The sequence below is a fragment of the Aspergillus ochraceoroseus genome, assembly GCF_002846915.1.
Source record: "Aspergillus ochraceoroseus IBT 24754 chromosome Unknown P175scaffold_2, whole genome shotgun sequence".
Classification (NCBI taxonomy): Eukaryota; Fungi; Ascomycota; class Eurotiomycetes; order Eurotiales; family Aspergillaceae; genus Aspergillus; species Aspergillus ochraceoroseus.
The window spans coordinates 3,337,459-3,356,831 of record NW_024468477.1 but is presented as its reverse complement, the minus strand read 5'-3'; the positions used below and the strand labels follow the sequence as shown (position 1 = coordinate 3,356,831).

The 19,373-nt window shown below is 48.9% G+C and overlaps 7 protein-coding genes across 7 annotated transcripts; 6 read left to right on the top strand and 1 right to left on the bottom strand.

Moving 5' to 3' along the window:
• Positions 1-39: 39 nt before the first annotated feature.
• mrd1 (RNA-binding ribosome biosynthesis protein MRD1) lies at positions 40-2,914 on the top strand (the record flags this gene model as incomplete). Its single annotated transcript, XM_040893597.1, has 4 exons — positions 40-267; positions 376-1,134; positions 1,375-1,647; positions 1,700-2,914. The coding sequence occupies 4 exons, from the start codon at positions 40-42 to the stop codon at positions 2,912-2,914; spliced, it is 2,475 nt and encodes an 824-aa protein (XP_040754706.1).
• Positions 2,915-3,604: 690 nt separating this feature from the next.
• P175DRAFT_0166600 (uncharacterized protein) lies at positions 3,605-4,473 on the top strand. Its single transcript, XM_040892491.1, has one exon. It carries the CDS (start codon positions 3,845-3,847, stop codon positions 4,289-4,291), a length of 447 nt encoding a protein of 148 aa, XP_040754705.1. The 5' UTR covers positions 3,605-3,844; the 3' UTR covers positions 4,292-4,473.
• A 26-nt stretch (positions 4,474-4,499) lies between these two features.
• abaA (transcription factor AbaA) lies at positions 4,500-6,521 on the top strand. The gene has a single exon (XM_040896829.1). The coding sequence runs from the start codon at positions 4,693-4,695 to the stop codon at positions 6,331-6,333; it is 1,641 nt and encodes a 546-aa protein (XP_040754704.1). The 5' UTR covers positions 4,500-4,692; the 3' UTR covers positions 6,334-6,521.
• Positions 6,522-6,958: 437 nt separating this feature from the next.
• On the top strand, positions 6,959-8,187 carry P175DRAFT_0499846 (aldo/keto reductase; the record flags this gene model as incomplete). The annotated part of the gene is made up of 3 exons (XM_040896828.1): positions 6,959-7,105; positions 7,206-7,993; positions 8,059-8,187. Coding segments are annotated over 3 exons (962 nt in total), but the record flags the coding sequence as incomplete, so codon positions are not given.
• A 222-nt stretch (positions 8,188-8,409) lies between these two features.
• Positions 8,410-9,316, top strand: P175DRAFT_0508017 (uncharacterized protein; the record flags this gene model as incomplete). The annotated part of the gene is made up of 2 exons (XM_040898306.1): positions 8,410-8,550; positions 8,624-9,316. The coding sequence occupies 2 exons, from the start codon at positions 8,410-8,412 to the stop codon at positions 9,314-9,316; spliced, it is 834 nt and encodes a 277-aa protein (XP_040754702.1).
• Positions 9,317-9,739: 423 nt separating this feature from the next.
• On the bottom strand, positions 9,740-14,463 carry psrA (putative general stress response phosphoprotein phosphatase Psr1/2; the record flags this gene model as incomplete). Its single annotated transcript, XM_040898305.1, has 12 exons — positions 9,740-9,759; positions 9,816-10,218; positions 10,290-10,364; positions 10,427-10,723; positions 10,969-11,000; positions 11,084-11,236; positions 12,562-12,748; positions 12,807-12,905; positions 12,957-13,106; positions 13,163-13,338; positions 13,369-14,277; positions 14,364-14,463. 12 exons carry the CDS (start codon positions 14,461-14,463, stop codon positions 9,740-9,742), a joined length of 2,601 nt encoding a protein of 866 aa, XP_040754701.1.
• Positions 14,464-16,449: 1,986 nt separating this feature from the next.
• pxa1 (putative peroxisomal ABC transporter (PXA1)) lies at positions 16,450-19,356 on the top strand. The gene has a single exon (XM_040896827.1). The coding sequence runs from the start codon at positions 16,736-16,738 to the stop codon at positions 19,205-19,207; it is 2,472 nt and encodes an 823-aa protein (XP_040754700.1). The 5' UTR covers positions 16,450-16,735; the 3' UTR covers positions 19,208-19,356.
• Positions 19,357-19,373: the final 17 nt, after the last annotated feature.

The window sequence follows — 19,373 nt, the reverse complement described above, 5'->3', positions numbered from 1 at the left end:
CTCCATACGGCGCTGAAGAGGAGGCCACCCGACACAACCATGGAGAGTACACGGGTATTTGTCTCTGGCCTCCCGCCGACATTATCCAATGAACAACTGAAGAAGCATTTTGCAACTCGCTTCCTGGTTACAGACGCCCATGTCTTGCCGAAACGCAGAATTGGGTTTGTGGGTTTTAAAAGCCCCGAAGTAGCCCAACAAGCTGTCTCTTATTTCAATAAGACATATATGAAGATGTCAAAGATCTCAGTAGACATTGCTAGATCTGTATGTATCTTGTTCTGCCTTTGTCATTTTGTCATTATTATTATTTTTTTTCCTCGTTGCGCGCGCTGACCTCTCAAGGATGGTCTTGTAACTGACCAATGGCTTTAGATTGATGCAGAACCTGATGTTTCTCACAAATTTGGCAGGAATAGTAAATCTTCCGCCGCCAGTGACTCGACAGGAAGTGCGCTCAAGCGTAAACGGGACGGTGATAACATCCAACAAGATCCCAAACTGCAAGAGTATCTCTCCGTAATCCAGCACCCCTCAAAGACCAAAACATGGGCAAATGATGATCAAATACCCATTCCTATTGAACAAAACTCACCCTCGGATGAACAGCCTGTTGATGCGGATGAGACCCCTCAAGAGTTGACCTACGCCCAGAGAAAGAGGGCGAAACTGGCTGACAACCAAGGAGAGAGCCCACATGTTCTTGGGGATGCTGGCGATCTACCAATGCCTGATCAAGACCAAGTACAACCTGAAGAAGAGGAGGCCGAGAAAAATGAAGGGGAGCAGAACGGTCAGACGGAGGAGGCACCGGTATCAGACTCTGATTGGCTTCGCTCAAAAACAAGTCGTCTCCTCGGCCTGCTTGACGAAGATGAACAGGCCGCTTTTGAGCCTACAATGCAAGAGTCGAGTAGTGCTGCTGCCGTGGGTTCAACCAACGAGGTCACGAAGGTGGACAATGTCGCCAGCTCTCCGAAGCCTGATTCACAAAAAGCGCCTGCAGCACCAGAAGTGGACACAAATATCGAAACTATCCGCATATCTGCCCGCCTGTTTGTGAGGAATCTTTCTTATGATACGACAGAGTCAGATCTTGAGCCGATCTTCGCACCTTTCGGCAAAATTGAAGAGGTATGCCAAAAACTTTTTTGTTTCCCGTGTTAGTTTAAAGACACGTACCCCTTTATGCCTTGATCCTCCCCCAAACTGCATAAAATGATGATATTCCTGATAGGGACATCCGATGCAAAAGCAAATGATGTCAACGGGAAAGAGTATTTTAGTAGATGCCTCTTGTTCTCTGAAATAGCAGTTCACCATCTCATATTTTGACTTGCCAATAAATTTGTGAACAACTGCTGATATCTCTAGATTCACGTCGCCTTCGATACTCGATTCACCACCAGCAAAGGATTTGCATACATCCAGTACTCTGATCCTGAGGCGGCTGTAGAAGCCTATAAGAATCTCGATGGAAAGCATTTTCAAGGGCGTTTGCTCCATATTCTGCCCGCCTCTGAAAAAAAGACATATAAATTGGACGAGCACGAGCTGTCGAAGCTACCACTGAAGAAACAAAAGCAAATCAAGCGAAAGCAGGACGCCTCTTCTGCAGCTTTCAGCTGGAATTCGCTTTATATGAATGTGAGTTTACCGCAAGGTGGATATTCTGCGCATTTACTAATCAAATACATAGGCTGATGCAGTCATGTCTTCGGTGGCTGAACGACTTGGTGTTTCCAAAGCTGAGCTGTTGGATCCGACTTCTGCGGATGCCGCAGTGAAGCAAGCTCATGCAGAAACGCACGTAATCCAAGAAACAAAAGCCTATTTCAGAGCCAATGGCGTGAACCTCGACGCCTTTAAACAACGAGAGCGGGGTAATACCGCCATCTTAGTAAAGAATTTTTCGTATGGCACAAAGACCGAAGATCTTCGGAAACTTTTTGAGCCTTACGGACAACTTACAAGGTTACTGATGCCTCCGACTGGCACAATAGCTGTTGTGGAGTATGGAAGGCCGGATGAAGCGCAAAAGGCTTTTAAAGGTCTGGCATATCGGAAATTGGGAGACTCAATCCTCTTCCTAGAAAAGGCACCAAAGAATCTGTTTGAAGGGACAGCAACACCGCAAAACCCAACACCAGAAACTAAAACCGTTGCCCAAGGCTTCTCAACTGCGGACACTTTTGCAGCGGAAGAAGCTGATGACAGCCTGGCCACTTCAACGCTGTTTATCAAGAACCTCAATTTCTCTACGACCAATGATAAACTGGTGGAAGCGTTTCGGCCGCTGGATGGCTTCGTATCCGCCAGAATTAAACTTAAACCTGATCCTAAAAATCCGGGACAGACCCTCAGCATGGGCTTCGGCTTCGTCGAGTTTAAGACGAAAGCACAAGCTCAGGCAGCCCTTGCTGTAATGAATGGCTACACACTGGAGCGGCACGCTTTGGTGGTTAGGACGTCTCATAAGGGCATGGACGCAGCCGAGGAGCGAAGACGTGAAGACACAGCAAAGAAAATTGCTGCACGAAGAACCAAGATTATTATTAAGAACCTACCGTTTCAGGCCACGAAAAAGGATGTCAGGTCGTTATTTGGGGCCTATGGTCAGCTCCGCTCTGTGCGGGTTCCTCAGAAGTTCGACCGCTCGGCTCGTGGTTTTGGTTTCGCCGACTTTGTAAGCGCTCGTGAAGCGGAAAATGCCATGGACGCGCTCAAGAATACGCATCTCTTGGGCAGAAGATTAGTATTGGAATTTGCAAACGAGGAGGCCGTCGATCCTGAACAGGAGATCGAGAGGATTGAAAAGAAAGTAGGGGAGCAGCTGGACAGGGTCAAGCTCCAGAAGCTCACGGGAACTGGGCGCAAGAAGTTCATCGTAGGGGCCCAGGACGACGAAAACTAGAGTCCCTTCTCCCTGTGGATAGGGACGAGAACAAGTGGTCTGGTGTTCGCGAAAGCATCCCTTGCATCCCGGGTAGAAGCAGTCAACACGTTCATGCGACCTGTCAATACTTACATACGCGTCCTGCAAAGCATCGTCATCTCGTGCTTTCAAAATCAAGAGCATCCTTTCATCCCAGTTTGGTCCCTCTAGGATTTCTTCAATGTCAAAATTCTCCTTCACTTGACTCCTATACAACTAGTCCCTCACACCCTGGATATAACCACAACATAGGGCTGTAAGCTACGCCCGCTTAACATTCTTGCCCTGCTTCTTGTAATACCCTCTGCATTCCTAACAAATGGCAATGGGCTGTGTTGTTGGACGTATTGCATTCCTCATAGAGGTCTTTGCCACTGCTTTTCCCGGGCTTGCTTATCTGTGCAGCTTGTTGGCAACGCTCCATCTCCATCCTGCGCGGCCCTAAATCTCCGGGTGGTAGTTCACTGGACCGTGCTCCCTGGATGCCCCTTGCATTGGCATCCGCCGGTTTCCTTTAGGAGGTTTTCTCCCCATCTGATTTGCTGCGATGAAGGAGCTTCCGTCTACCTTGACCGGACGCGTGAAGTTTAGCAGGAGCTTCCTCCGCCTTGGACAATCGAGGTTGCTGTCGAGGGGGACATCCAAACAAGCAACGTGATCGAGTAATGTTGCTACTGGGCCTACATTCACCCTCCTTCTCCAGGGGGGCATCCTGCTCTCTATAAACACCATGGACTTCGCTCCCACATTCTCTTTCCCAGGCTCTTACATTCTCCTCAAGTATTTACGTTCTTCATTGCTGTTTTGTCACCTCTACGTTCTTTGCCAGGCCGGAAACATTTGGCGGCTCTCAGCACCTTGTTTTGGGAATTTGTTATCATTCTTTACAGCAAATCCTTGGTCCGCTCCATGGCTACTGACTGGCAACCTGAGTGCATGGTACCCCCAAGCCAAACAGCTCTGGAGAGCGTAGGGGCCCATTCGGATAGGGCTCTCCAGAATACGTCTGGCAACGTGCAGTCATATTCAGACAATTTAGCACACGCTGAGATCGCAGGACGTGATGACCATATTCAGCACTTTACTTTCAAATACCCTCATCCTCCTGTCCCAACCCATCCTCTACCAAGCACTAGCCTCTACCAACCCCAGATACTAAACCACCGGTATCAAATAAAGAAGTTGAGACGCTTGCAATCCACTGGCCCGGCTTTTGCCGGTGCTCGCAGGACGCGAAGCTATTTGAAATCGCAAAAGTATCTGGAGTATCGGGCTCGGCCACGTCGAGACACTGGCAAGGATGGGGAGCCAGTGTGGTCGGATGAGTTGGAAGACGCCTTTCAGCAGGGTGAGTAACTGCATCGGCCTTTTTTCTTCTGAAGATGAGTTTTTAATGACAAATTGTGCAGCTCTTGAGGCCAATCCGCCTATGGGTAGGAGAAAATGGTCTGAACGTGGGAAGTCATATGGTCGGAATGAGTTGATTGCGGAGTATATTTTCAAAGAAACTGGCAAGCGCAGGACGAGGAAACAAGTTTCCAGCCATTTGCAGGTTCTCGATTCGTTCCTCAAAGGCGATCCCGATTGTAAGATGCCTAGTCTTCTCAGTCCTGGCATAACTCGAGTCTAACAATGCTACAGGGGAAAGACTTGTTCGAGAACAGCCCCCAGACCGCTCAAATAGCCAAACTCAGCCTGCTGGTCCTAAATGGAGGACATCCATGGAGCATCCAGTCTCAAGTCACTACAACAACCATATGGCTGCTTCCTATCATGATCCTATGAGATTAGTGCCACCGTATAGCGCAGAATTACACTCACTCCACTACGGCTCGACCCTCAATTCACAAGACTCAAACATGAACACAATCCAGGGCCTTGGCTTTGACATGTGGGTCAGTGCTCCTAACAAGCCGGATCGGATTGACGAAGCCTTTCACAAATACACACGCCTTCAGGGCGACCAACGCCAGGCCCCTATGCCCCTAGAAGAATTGAAAAACTGGCAGTGCTCATTTCCTCACCTGAACTCCTTGGTAGCAGATGTGAATAATCCACTTGGATGTGAGATTATTCTCCTTGAATCCAACCTTGAGCTAATGGAAGATTTTCCTCCCGTAGGCTCCAGACTAGGAATTCATCTGGAGCTTGATATTTCAAACGCCGTTTCTGCGATGGGGATTAATCACATGGAGGATTGGACTTGCAGTACTTACATATATGAAGATGGTCGGAGGTCAATGGAAGCATACCACAACCTCGCTAAGCCACACTCAAAGAAGGTAAAGCCGCCTTTTGAGTCACAGTGGTGGGCAAAGACTTTCACGAAACTCACGCAAGACAAACGTGAGGCAGAAAACGCTGGACATCACCATGCCGCTGATGATCGTACGCGGCGATTCTTTCATACCCTGACGGCAGTGCAGGAGATTCGTGCCACCGTGCCTAGTGCGCGTCGGCTGCAGAGCCATTATTCAGGATCCCCCGTCGACGAGAGCAAAACGATGGCTATACTCCTTTGGAAGTTCCGCCAGACACGGCCCAATGAGGTTGGCACCACTACTTGGCGAAAGCTGGTCACCTCGCCTGACCGTACCTTGACGAACAGTCCCAAGCCAACCAGCGGGATCGATCTTCCACCTCTTTCTTTGGATTCAATATTACTGAGCAAACCAGCTCCAAACCTTTATCATGCTCCTCAGCCTCATGATATCCTGCATCATACGAGCACGTCTCAGCCATCATGGTCTCTGTATCAACCGCATGAGAACGTTTCCAGTCTGTACAATTCCACTGGGGCTTATGACTTCCTCAACAGCATCACAAAAGCGGAGGAAGTATTGGGTGACAAGATTGCCTCAACCACTGCCTTAGATCCTTTCCCCAATCTACAGCAACAGACAACCAGCCAGCCGACCACTCTCCACGGAACCACGGGGGGACCGGTGATGCTCCATGTTCCTGATCTGTCTCTCTCACAGTCCAACCTCAGTGCATACGGCCTGGGACAAGACAACCACTATGTTACTTCGCATCAGCACGGCGGGAGCATCCACGATAATCATAACAGCACCAGCGGCTTGAGCGGGTTTTTCGGGCATAGCAGCCAGTCACTCGACGATATAAGCCACAGCCACGCGACCTGGTCGACACCAACCACAACAATTCCGGGGGACACTAACGGGGGCAACTACCACCACCTTCCCTTCCCGTCTTCCGATCATTCCATCGCGGTATCTCGAGAGTCGCACCATGGTAACAGCTTTGAGGGGTTGATGCCCCCAGACGACCTAGTGGGCATTGTCGGGGGGATGTCTAGTGCTCACGGTATGAATGGGGCAGGCCCCGAACATACCAATTCGGCTTATGCTGAGAATAATGCAGTGGAGGCTGTTTAAGAAGGTTTGATGAAGCGAATATTCGAGGGAAATATCGATTTACCTTCTAGCGCCAAGCGCAATTAATATTTAATGATAATCATGGCAGCACAAAAAGTGTAGTACTATTCTCATATCCCCTACTGTTATTTTTAATTTTTTTTACCTTCAATGTTATTGTATAATAGTGGATCAGCTTCTTCTGAAATATTATAATCATACACCTAGTGATTGGACCAGTTTAGTATTCAATACAAAGTAACAAATTGTGAGCTCCTACAGGCGGGTTTTTTGTTGCCAATTTATCCGGGCACCATTTTAGCCGGCGATATTTTGCCTCCATCCCACCGGGGGACCGCGAATACTCCATTACTCCGTACAGCCGCCAGAATCGCACTTTAGCCTTCTGGAGCTTCATCCGCGGCTTGTCAGGTTCACCTTTATCCTGTGGACCATGGCGAGAGGAGGGGCGCGCGATGGGGTAAAAAAAAGATTGTCTCTTGCAAAGGGCAGTGGTGTTCTTTTCTACCCCTCAGCTCCTCTCCTCTCTTCTACTTCTTCTTCTTCTTCCTCCGTCTTTCTTAATTTCTTCTCTCTTTTCTATTTCTCTTCCTCCTCCAAGTCATTTCCCTCTCCACTAGATTCACCATGACTACCCCTACTATCAAGCTCAGCAGTGGCTTCGACATGCCCATTGTGGGCTTTGGTCTGTGGAAGGTGAACAATGACACTTGCGCAGATCAGGTCTATGAGGCCATTAAGGCGGGGTACCGTCTGTTTGATGGCGCTTGTGGTATGTACAAAGAAAAAGGAAGGAAGCAAAAGAAGCTGAGACCAAAAAAAAATGGGGGGAGAACAAACAAGAAAAGCTAACTTGTGTGTTCTCATTATAGACTACGGCAACGAAGTGGAGGCTGGCCAGGGTGTCGCCCGTGCCATCAAGGAGGGCATTGTCAAGCGTGAAGATCTCTTCATCGTGTCCAAGCTGTGGAACAGCTTCCATGATGGTGAGCGCGTGGAGCCCATCTGCCGCAAGCAGCTGGCCGACTGGGGTGTCGACTACTTTGACCTGTACTTGGTGCACTTCCCCATCTCGCTCAAGTATGTTGACCCATCCGTCCGCTACCCACCCAGTTGGATGTCGGAGGATGGCAAGCTGGAGCTCGGCAAGGCTACGATCCAGGAGACCTGGACGGCGATGGAGTCGCTGGTCGACAAGTCGTTCGCGCGTAGCATTGGCATCAGCAACTTCAGCGCCCAGCTGCTGATGGATCTTTTGCGCTATGCTCGCATCCGCCCCGCCACCCTTCAGATCGAACATCACCCTTACCTCACACAGACCAACCTGGTCAAGTATGCCCAGTCGGAGGGCATGGCCATCACTGCCTATTCTTCCTTTGGCCCTCTGAGCTTCCTCGAGCTCAAGGTGAAGAACGCGGAGAACTCGCCTCCTCTTTTCGAGCACAGCGTCATCAAGAGCCTCGCCGATAAGTACGGCAAGACTCCGGCCCAGATCCTCCTGCGCTGGGCCACCCAACGCGGTATTGCCGTTATCCCCAAGAGCAACAACCCTACCCGTCTCGCGCAGAACCTGGATGTCACTGGATTTGACCTCGAGGCTGGTGAGCTGGATTCGATCAGCGCTCTGGACCAGAACCTGCGCTTCAACGACCCTCTTGGCGTAAGTTCTCTCGTTTTTACTTTTCCACCTGTGTCTGCTAGTTCTTTACTAAACCTCTTTTCTAGTACGACCTGTACGTTCCTATCTTCTAAACATGGGAAAAGCTGGGGGTTGTCGGTTGTAGAATACGCATGAAATACCACCATATTGATGATTATAGCTATGACAATGCAATTGAAATAGATTCATTTTTATACATTTATCACCGAGCGATTTAGGGGGGGGGGGGGGAAAAAGGTTGTAAAATGTATCTATGTATATGTAGCCGGAGAAAGAAGTACATAACTTACTTACTACGCCGCTGCCAAGACAGCGCATCTCCCATCCGACTTCTATATTCTCCTCCTCATTTTCTCCTCTCAATTGCACCCCCAACACTGTACACCCCCCGAAAATCCAAAGCAAAGAAGAAAAACATGCTCTCAACCCTCGAACAAATCGCAGCGCGATCAATACACATCAGCACAAAACCGCCGCCGCGCTCTCTCGCCGAAACGAAACTGATTCTCGCGGCGCTGCAGAAATTCGGCGAAGTCGTGACATTCCGAAATCTCAGAGTAAGTCTTTCCCTTCTTTTTTTCTTACATATTATATATATTATATATAGAAATTAATCTTAAAACAAAAAAGTATGACACAACCAACACCTCCGCAAGCAAAAACAGCACCACAGTCGTGATCTTCGACTCCGCGGCCTCCGCAACACAAGCAACCGAGTCTTCTCCGCTTCTCGTCGCTCTACCACCCCAGACTCAGATTCAGACTCAGATTCAGAATCTCAATCTCAATTCCAGCCCAACCCAGACACCACCACCACCACCCCCTAGCACAGACACAGACACAGACACAAACACAAACACAAACACAAACACAAACACAACAACCAACCAACCCCGAATCGCAACACCAACACCAACAGGAACCCGCCCAACCCACCTAACCTGCTACATCGCACCATCGCACCATAACCACGAATCAGCCCTAAAGCGGAACCCCTTCTACACGCGCTTCGAACTCGACCAGTCCTCGGCTATATACCGGGATCTGGTGGAGAACACGGGGATTCCGCGCCCGGAGCTCGCGGACGTGCCGACGGCGCGGAAGGAGTTCCTGCCCATGAACGATCGGAAGAGGGCGCATTATTCGACGGTGCGGATGGGAGGGGGGTCGTTGATGGGGTTGTATCGGGATGGAGCGGCGAGGGCGCAGAGGAGGAAGGGGTCGCAGGGGGAGGGGGGATTACATGGCAGAGAAGGAGAAGGAGAAGAAGTTTTCGAGGACGGGGATGGAAATGAGAAGGGAAAGGCGAAGAAGGTTGGATGAAGATGAAGATGAAGATGAAGATGATTTTTATATCACTTTGACCCTCTCTTAGGTCTCCCGGGTGTATAGCAGCTAGCTCTGTCTGCTTCTTCCTGTTCACCGCAGATCACACAACAACAGTCATGACGACCCGGCTCTACTTGACCCCAGCTGGCTAGATTAGCTACGCACCGCAACCACACCACATACACCTGTACTCCGCAAGGACAGCGGACCAGTTCCACAACTTGGAACGAAAGATACAAAGTCTCTACAATATATTAACCAGCTCTCGCATTATAGAAAACTGGGTATTATTTCCATATATTATTGAGTAACAATATGATCCGCTTCTTTGATCGGGTAAAAAAAAAAAGCCACCATCGTTAGCTTCGCTTCATGAGACATATATCTTTTAATTCTTCGACTCATTCGCACCCCTGCCTACGCAATTCGTACAAATGCTGGAAGGGAGGTTAACATATTCCTGTGCTGTACCCTGTCCGGAGGGACGACTTACTAGCATCAATCTGCATGATATGAGGTATCGCCAGCCGCACCTTATTCCGGTACACCACGGGCCCTTTGGTCTGCAACGGGTTTCCTTCGAAATAGACGGTTTTCAGATTCTCTTTGTCCCTAAGCTGACGCTCTACTTCGTCAAAACTCTCGAGTTGATTATTTGACGCCCAGAGTTCCTCTAGTTCCTTCAAATGGGATAGATGGTCGAGTTTGGAGACCTGGTTGTTCGAGAAGTCGAGAACGCGGAGCGAGGTGTTGGATTCTAGTCCGCCGAGGTCTGTGATTGCGTTATGCGAGACGTATAACTCCTCCAGGTTCTTCAGAGAAGAGAGGCCATTGAGACTAGCCAGTCGGTTGGATTGGATCGAAAGAATCCGGAGGTTTTGAAGCGAATCGAGATTCTGCCCAAGGTTTGAGATGAAATGAGTTCACGAGAAAAAAAAAAAAAAAAAAAAAAAGGACGTTATCGTACCTTCATCTCAGTAATCTTGTTCTTTCCAAGCCAGAGCTCTTCCAGAGCACACAACGTATCAAGATTCTCAATTTCCTGGGCCGAATACGTCAGAAGAGAACAACCTAAGATCACCCTTTATCATAAATAAACCCTACCCTGATCCGATTAGCTCCCAGCTCCAGATTCCTCAGAACAGTCAATCCCTCGAGCCCCTCAATCTTCGATATTTTGTTCTGCACGAAATAGAGATCCTTCAGCTTGACCAAGTGCGAGATGTTCTTGATGTGCTTGAGCTTATTGAAGCTGAGGTCCAGGCTTGTCAGGTTATGGAAATCGTCCAGGCCCTTTAGATGAGAGATAAGGTTATCGTAGAGATCTATTTCAACCAGTGAGGCGTCCAAACGTGAGGGGAATTCGATCCGCGATATTTGGTTTTGTCGAAGGCAAATTCTCTATCCAAGCAAACACGCCATCGTTAGCGACGCGTTTCACACCTGCACAGCAAAAAAAAAAAAAAAAAAATAAAAAAATAAAGTAAATACATACCTGAAGTTTGGTAAACCGTTCTAACCGCAACGCCGCAATAGAACCTATACGACAGTGTACCAGGTCGATCTCCTAGCGAGTTTCGGTAAGCTCTCTGAAAATCCACGATTCGGAGTAGTGCATAGTCCCTCCATCATGATGGATCACATACCTCGACATCCTCATCCTCGTCTTCTAACAGATCTAGAAACATAAATTAGACCTGAATAACAGGTGGTTTCATACCCCTTCTTCTACCCTCCTAGTATGAGGGGGAAAGAACCTACCTTCATCTGCGACAATCTCCTCTACAGGCGGCGCGTCAGAGTCAGAGTAGTCTGGGTCTTCCAGGGCCTCTGGGTTCGTTATCGTAGCCTTCGGCTCAACCCTTAGTTTGCCATCCCAGCCCTTACTGTCCTTCATGGTTGTGTGGTTCGGTGCTGAAGGGATGCGGGGTGGGACGACGTCAAGGAGGCACGGAGTTAGTTCGGTATCGGATGGCAACTATAGGTCAATACCTGGCAAGGGGAGTAATTTAATGTTAAGTAACGACGAAAAAATGGCGCCAAGTCAAAAAGGAAAGGAAGAAGAAAGAAAGGGGTTGTGCTATGAAGGCGGACTTGAGTTCGCAGCTCGTGGGGTTGAGTTGACAATGCGCGCGGAAGGCGGCATGAATATGAACCATAATTTTTGACCAATCCGACCCGCATCTTGATTGCTCTTTATATTTGGACAATCCCACTCGCAATACTTTATTTTGAGAATAAATAGCACCGGTAAAAACTGATCTCGTTCTTATTCTTGTACTACTGAGACACATAATAAAGCTGTATCGTGAAGACAACCACTTTTATGTACAGCACACACACCACCAATGTACATAGACACTGCAAGCCACCGATAATCGGGAATTCTGGTCTGATAGGAACTATGAGAGGCACCAGAAACAGTGACATTGATATGGAGACATGGATGAAGATGCGACTCGCTCTGAGGTCTCCAAAATCAGAATAAAAGGTCAGAGAGAAAAAAAATCATGGCCAACAAAATGACAAAAGGATGTTGCGGGAATGGGGTGATCACAGATTTGAACACAGTAAGGAAAATCAGGAAGACAGTCAAGTCGCACCCCTCTTGGGGCATGGATAAACAAAAAAAAGGCAGAAGATACCTAGAAGGGAAAAGAGGCGGAAGGAGAACAAGAGGGGATAGGGTAGATTGGGGGGAGGGAAAGGAAAAGTAAATCGAAGAGCGTATACATGAGGTCAGCAAAACTTAGCTGACAGCCAAGACGGACGCCTGCGGGATGCAATACAAAAAAAGAAGCAGTAAACTTCAGGGGGGAATTCAAGAAGAAAATCCATCAGGGGATATAATAACAGCTCACTGGGAGCACGAACAGGGGAACAACCAGGTGTTTGGGAGGGAATGGAGATAGGGCAAGCAATCACCAGCCTTGGTACCTTCGAGGGTGACGGCTTCTAAATATCCAAACCGTCTTCTAGGTAGGGTTCAGGTACAGAGAAAGGTTGAGAGTTCCCGTACACGAAAAGAAAAGAAGAAAAAAAGAAAAGAAAAGAAAAAGAAAAAAAAAAAAAAGAGAAAGAAAACAAAGGAAATAGATAGCTGGACATAATTTTTATTTCCCTGTGGGGCCTTGACTAGATCTGTCAGGGCAAGGGAGAACTAGAATTGAGCACGCTTGAATGAAAATGCCATGCGCAATAAAGGTACAGAAATCACAGTGTAATGTCTAAAACAAGACTGACGTCTCTAACTTCAGAGCCAGCAAGGTCTTCGAGGACGGGGATTAGGTCGAGGAGCTCGTTATCGTGGGCGTCAGAGAACCAGCTGCTGATGGGTATCGCATGTTGAGGATGGAATATATAGGATGTTGGAGAGTTATCTATGATGATCGTGTGTCGAAGGTCACGGCCAACTTGGGAGAGATCCTGCAGGGCAGAGTTAGAATGCTTGCAACGTAAACTGGAGCTTACGCGATTGACGAACCTTGACGTAGTTGCCTTGGTGGTTGTAACAACTATCTCGGAACAGCCTGTGATGAACGACACCATGGATGTCTAATTGATCGAGAAGGGGGTCGCCATACTACCACAAGATTAGTGACTATTCGCGCAGGCCAAGAAACGAAGAACTCACTTTCGAAACAGATGCAGTAAACACAACGACTTCATACAATTCCCCGACTCGTTTCATAAATTGATCGACTCCAGGTCGCTTAATCACATAGATGTTGTGATACTGGCCTTCGATTTCCACCGGAATGGTAAAATCAGCGCGTTCGAGAACCTAGACAAGAGTGTGAGCTAGAAGTTTCTAGCGAAAGGGACTCCAGAAATATATACCTTAAAGCTACTGTGAACTAGTGTCTCATCGAGATCGAGGACAAGACATTTCCGATCTCGCAAATGTGGCAGAGCTGGTGGTAACAGCCATTGTTGTGATCTCTCCTGTACGGTAGTTTCTGGCTGTTTACCTAGCGGTATGATTGGCGGCGGCGGCGGGGGTAGCATCGCTGTGTCTTCATCGTGAGAAGTATTCTTGCCATCACTATCTGCTGAAGGCCCATGTGTGGTAGAAGCCGTATCCTCCTTCCCCTGTACTTCCTCCGCCTTCGAACCGAGATCGTCGGACTTTTCCGAGTCCGGTGCTGCTGCACCAGATTGGACAGCCTGGGAGGCATCCACACGGAAAGTTTCGGCGGTGATTTTCGGTAAAGGGGGAGTGGTGGTGGAATCAAACTTTCCCGTTGATGTTACTGTTCCGTCGAGTTGCGAGCCTGGCTCTGCGCCTCCCACTGTGCGCTCTTCGTCTGCCTGCGAAGCTGACTGATCTGAAGTCACGGTCAGGTTGGGTTTCTCATCCTTGAAGAAGCTTGGCTCCTTCGACTCCGCAGTGCTCGAATCACCCGCATTGACATCTACTTTCTCCGATGTTGGCTGAGTATTTGGGACGGACGGCCGTCTGGGAGTTCGTTTAGGTGGGATAGAGCCATCTTCAGGATCGACATCGGAAGATGAGCAACAGCTCAAGAAGGCGAAGAGCTTGTGGGAAGTCTTCATCGGTTTCTCTGGCTTCGCAGGGTCGCGCAAGTCAGACTCCTGGGCGGCAGTCCCTTCTTGGTTTGGGCCTCGCGACCTCAAACTGCTCCCCCTACTTCTGTCCCTCCGATTCCTTAAAAGACTTCTTCGCGAGCCTCGAGTGTTTTCGGATCCATCCTGGGGACCGTCTTGGGTTTTGTCCGAGGTGGATTGCTTGTCCGCTTTCAAAGATGTCCGCGATGGGATGGGTATTAATCGATGGAGTTTTTTAGGAGGATCGGTAGGGGCAGCCCCAGAAGAACCTTCGGCATTTTCAGGAGATGCAGAGGAGGGTGGAGTCTGTTTGGACCACTCGATATCATTCAACGGAGGCGAGGGATCTGTAGTCGCGACTGGGCCCTCGGGCGGCGATTCAGTACCTAAAAGGAGATGTGAGATAAAGCTATTGGACGCGAGCGACACATTGAAGAAGACGAGCTATATGATGTAGAAAAGAATAACTTACTCGACTCCTGGTTACTTGTCACAACAGGCATTGACACTTCCCCCGTGGCGGACTTGGAATTGGATGGGGATGAACTTCCTTCTGGGCTCCCGCCGAGCATTGAGGGCGACGGGGCAGAGGGTCACTGGGGCGACGAGAATAATCGAAACAGAGAATAATTCGAGGGTAAAAGGTAGGGAGTCCAAAATACACGCGCTTGAATACCACCAGGGTTCCGCCGAGAGGAGGGCGGTTCAAAGTGTGTGCAAGGCGACGCCTCCTGGATCCAAACAGGGCCTGAATAATGGAGGAGGCAAGTCGGTGGTAAGTAGTCAGGTTAGTTTTACTAAGGGTGCTTCTGGCTCTTGGTTCCGGACCACCGCCTTGAAGGAAATTAGTGCTCAGCACTAGGACTTGTCGCAAAGTGGATTAGTAGACAATCCACCTTCCGAAAACCGCAAGGTAGGATGAAAGGTGACCGTAAAAACCATACGCGACCGAGCGAGATTGTCTAGGAAACGATGGAGTCCGGGAAAGCGTTGGAGATTGACAGTCGAAGATCGAGTCAAAGAGGAATTGGAGAGAGCGAAAGAGAGAGAGTTGGGGGGGGGGGGACCGTCACGTGGCGAGCTCGTCTGGAGGGAGTTCCTTGAACTGGTGATTTGAGAAATACTTGACTCCGTATTTTCCTCAGCAAACTATGGCCTGGACTGGAATCTAATATTATTATGGATTGAAAAAGAGAAAAAAAAAAAAAAAACTCAGTGTGCCTGACCAGTAATAGATGCACGATTGGATTATTGTGCTGGATCGTTTGGTTCGAGGAAGAGAGAAATCCGAGGGGATATGATTGATGGCAGGCTAGTCAAAAGCACAAAAAGGAGACAGAACGGCTGATTTTTGTGTATTTTGGTCGTCCGTTTTTACCTCTAGCTTTGCAATAGTATACTACTAGTATGCTAGACTGGACAGAGCAGGATGGTTGGAAATTTGGGTGGGTAGCCGTCCTAAGCTCCTAGAGTATACTTTACTAGGTAGGAGAGTATTATTATGAGGGGCGAAAGGGGTGAACGGAGGACTTTGGAGCTCCGAGTGACGGGGAGGGAGGGGGGATGAGAGGGGGGGAAAAAAGGAAGAAGACACCAGAGAGCACGGTCAGCTCTGGTCTGGACCAAGAATGCAGGGCTGTAAAGAAGAATATCCAGGGTGACTGATTGGCGGAATCCACCAGGATGAGGTTGTTGGGCAAAGCCAGAGCTGGCCAAACAAGAATCCCTTAACAAAATAGCCGCCGCGATGGGGAGTGATTTGGTGTGATATGGTAAACCCAGATCCTTATTGAATGCTCTGCATTATTATTTGACCAGTTCAAGAGCTTGCCATCTCCGTATCATTATTGTCGTCAATAATTGGCTACGTCCAAGTCCGAGCTCACAGGTATTCTCTCGGTCTCTCCACCTGGATGGAGACTTCCAAGTTGCTTCTCCACACTGCCATAGCCTAGCGCTCCGCATAGGACGGACCTTTGAAGCAAGCAATGCAGGATATGACCTGACTCCAAGCACACCATAACATGCACTAGACAGTTCGCAACTTGTCCTTCCTGGCCGTTTTCATACCCTGGTCCTAGCATAGGGTAGTGAATCCCGATGGCCACTATACGCTCATTCTCAGCGCTTGGAGCATACCGTATGTACTCCGTACATCCGCCTGAAGACTGTATATCTATATGGACCACGCGCACGCGGCCGGTTATTTTCTTATTTCCCCCCTAAAATCCCGTCTATTCCCTCTAATCATAGATGAGGGATTCTATCTTGCAACAGGGATCAGTGATCATCCGCTTTGAAAGATGTGAAAGTAGAAGATACAAAATTGGTCTCCAAACAAGATAACCACCACCACCTAATTTTATAGGCCAAAATCACGATTTTTTATTATATTTATATATTACATTTATAATTTATATATATTATTATATATATAAGTTGTGAGTTACAGAAATCTTGGTACCGTCTTGCAGAAGATCTGGGGAAATCCGCACGTGAGGCCCAAGTCCAAGTGGGCTTGTTTTGTTGCCACAAACCGCTGTTTGGCCCGAGGTCTTTCACATGCAATGACTCTCTGTGTCTGTGGTCGATGCGTTCATAACAGATTAATCAGTAGCCAACTCTTCCACCATCCCTCCCTCCCATCCTCTTTTAACACTAAATCCCCTGTTGATTCTTCATTTTTTCCCCAGTCCTCCCATCACAATCCATTCTTCTCCCAGTCGCGTCCTCACTGACGCCCCCTTCCTCCATGGCCGTCGACGGGTTAGGCTAAGGTTGTCAGCTGTTGTACGGCATTTCTAGGGACAGAGACCACGGATATACGTCTGCACCGAGGCCACAATGGTCGCCCAATCGACACTTCGGCATAGGGAGGACCCTCTTGTGGCGTTGTACACCCACTACGCGAACGTGTTCCGGGCGAAGATCAAGGGTTCATCCAAGACAACCAAAATCATCGCTACCATCGCCCTAATATTATCGATTATTGGGACCGGATATGGAGGCTACAGCTGGTTTAGAGAACGGGCTAAGGAGCGGGCTCGAGGGAAGCGATTACTTCGTCGAAATTCTGGGATCCGAGGAAAAGACGGATCCCGTACGATATACGTCCCCTACAAGGATTCCCTAACCTCCAAGGTCAAGATCTATCCGACTAAACCCACCACATTCGATGCGCATCGGAGGCTGTTTTTAAACCCGCCCGCGTCGGCGCCGGGGGAGGACGAGTCTGTTAGCCGGATCCCTCCTGCGACTACCAAACCAGGGTTGAACCTCGCGTTTCTTCACCAGTTCCTCAGCCTGGGAAGTATCATGGTTCCACGCTGGGGGAGTAAAGAGACAGGACTTCTCATGGGCCACGGTGTTTTTCTGCTTTTACGGACATATCTTTCATTGCTGATTGCCAGGCTAGACGGTGAAATTGTGAGAGATCTTGTCGCTGGCAAAGGACGCGCTTTCACCTGGGGTATTATCAAGTGGTGTGGTATCGGTACTCTGGCATCATATACAAATGCTATGATTAAATTCCTTCAGTCGAAGGTGTCCATTGCATTCCGAACCCGACTTACAAGATACATCCATGATCTTTATCTCACCTCGGATAATAATTACTACAAGTTGATGAACCTCGACGGAGGTATTGGTCAAGGTCCCGATCAATTCATCACCCAGGATCTGACTCTCTTCTGTTCAGCCGCAGCCGCTCTGTATTCTTCCATGGGCAAACCTTTGGTGGATCTATTCGTTTTTAACTACCAACTTTACCGTTCTTTGGGTCCCTTGGCCCTGAGTGGAATTCTTACCGGATACTTTAGCACGGCTGTTGTCCTCCGAAAGCTTTCCCCACCTTTTGGCAAACTCAAGGCCGTTGAAGGTAAGAAGGAGGGCGATTTCAGAGGACTGCATTCTAGGCTCCTGGCGAATGCAGAGGAGATATCTTTTTACGGCGGTGCCGACACAGAGCACGTATTCTTGACGAGAAGCTTCAAAGACCTTCAGCGATGGATGGAGGGTATTTACAGCCTCAAGATCCGGTACAATATGCTAGAGGATGTGATTCTGAAATACTCTTGGTCCGCGTTTGGCTACTTAATTACCTCTCTGCCAGTTTTCCTCCCCGCTTGGGGTGGTTTAGGCGGTGCTAGGGAGTTGGCAGACACCTCCGAAGTTGCCGGTCGGGAGCGCGGCCGTATGAAGGAGTTTATTACAAACAAGCGGTTGATGTTATCTTTGGCCGATGCAGGCGGTCGAATGATGTATAGCATCAAGGACATCTCAGAGCTAGCAGGTTATACATCCCGAGTCTACGGTCTTATTTCAACCCTTCATCGGGTTCATGCAGATGCTTATTACCCTCCGAGTGGGACGCATCCGGAATTATACTCGTTAGAGGATGTCCAAGGAACCATCCATAATGGGTTCGATGGTGTACGTCTTGAACAAGTTCCTATTATAGCGCCTTCCCTTTACCCTCGGGGAGGTGACGAGCTTTTGGAATCGTTGTCGTTCGTTGTTCATTCTGGCGATCACCTTCTCATTTCCGGTCCTAATGGAGTCGGTAAGTCCGCTATTGCACGTATCGTTGCCGGGCTATGGCCCGTGTATCGTGGCCTGGTCAGCCGCCCGAGAGGATTCGGGCTTGATGGCATCATGTTCCTTCCCCAGCGGCCGTATCTCAGCGTGGGAACTCTACGTGACCAAGTCATTTACCCTCACACTGAGATGGATATGCGTGATGCAGGCGTGCTGGAATCCGCCCTCCAGAAGATCCTGGAAGATGCTCACTTAGGATACCTCCCTGCCCGCGAAGGAGGATGGGACTCGCGCAAGGAATGGAAAGACGTTCTGAGTGGTGGCGAAAAGCAGCGAATGGCCATGGCACGATTATTTTACCATGAGCCTCGCTATGCGTTCCTTGATGAAGGAACCTCCGCAGTTTCCTCAGACGTTGAAGGGCTGCTCTACGAACAAGCTAAGGAGCGGGGAATCACGGTGATCACTATTTCTACACGGGCATCACTGAAAAAGTACCATACATATAACCTCACCATCGGCCTGGGCGCTGAGGGGGAACAGTGGGAGTTTGAAAGAATTGGTACCGCAAAGGAGAAGCTAGGTGTTGAGAAGGAGCTACAGGAGATTCGCAAACGCCTTGATAAGGTCGATGAGTGGAAGCAACGTCGCGAGGAAATTGAGAACGAACTCCAAAAGGTCTGGGTCCAGGAGGGAGAGCTTGCGCCTCCGCCATACGAGGAGAAACCCAATGTGGCTGAAAGTGAAGCTGTAGAAGTGACGGGCTCTGGTAGCACCTAGTATAGCAGTATATGTACGGAGTAGTAGTTGGAGGACTATAATGTAAGAGCCACTCCCGACTGGCATGTTTTAGCTAGTGATGTAGTATAACGCTATAACATTTGGGATCTGCTATGCATTCAGAAGGTTGTCTAAAACTACCTTTTCCACATCTTTTTTTTTTTTT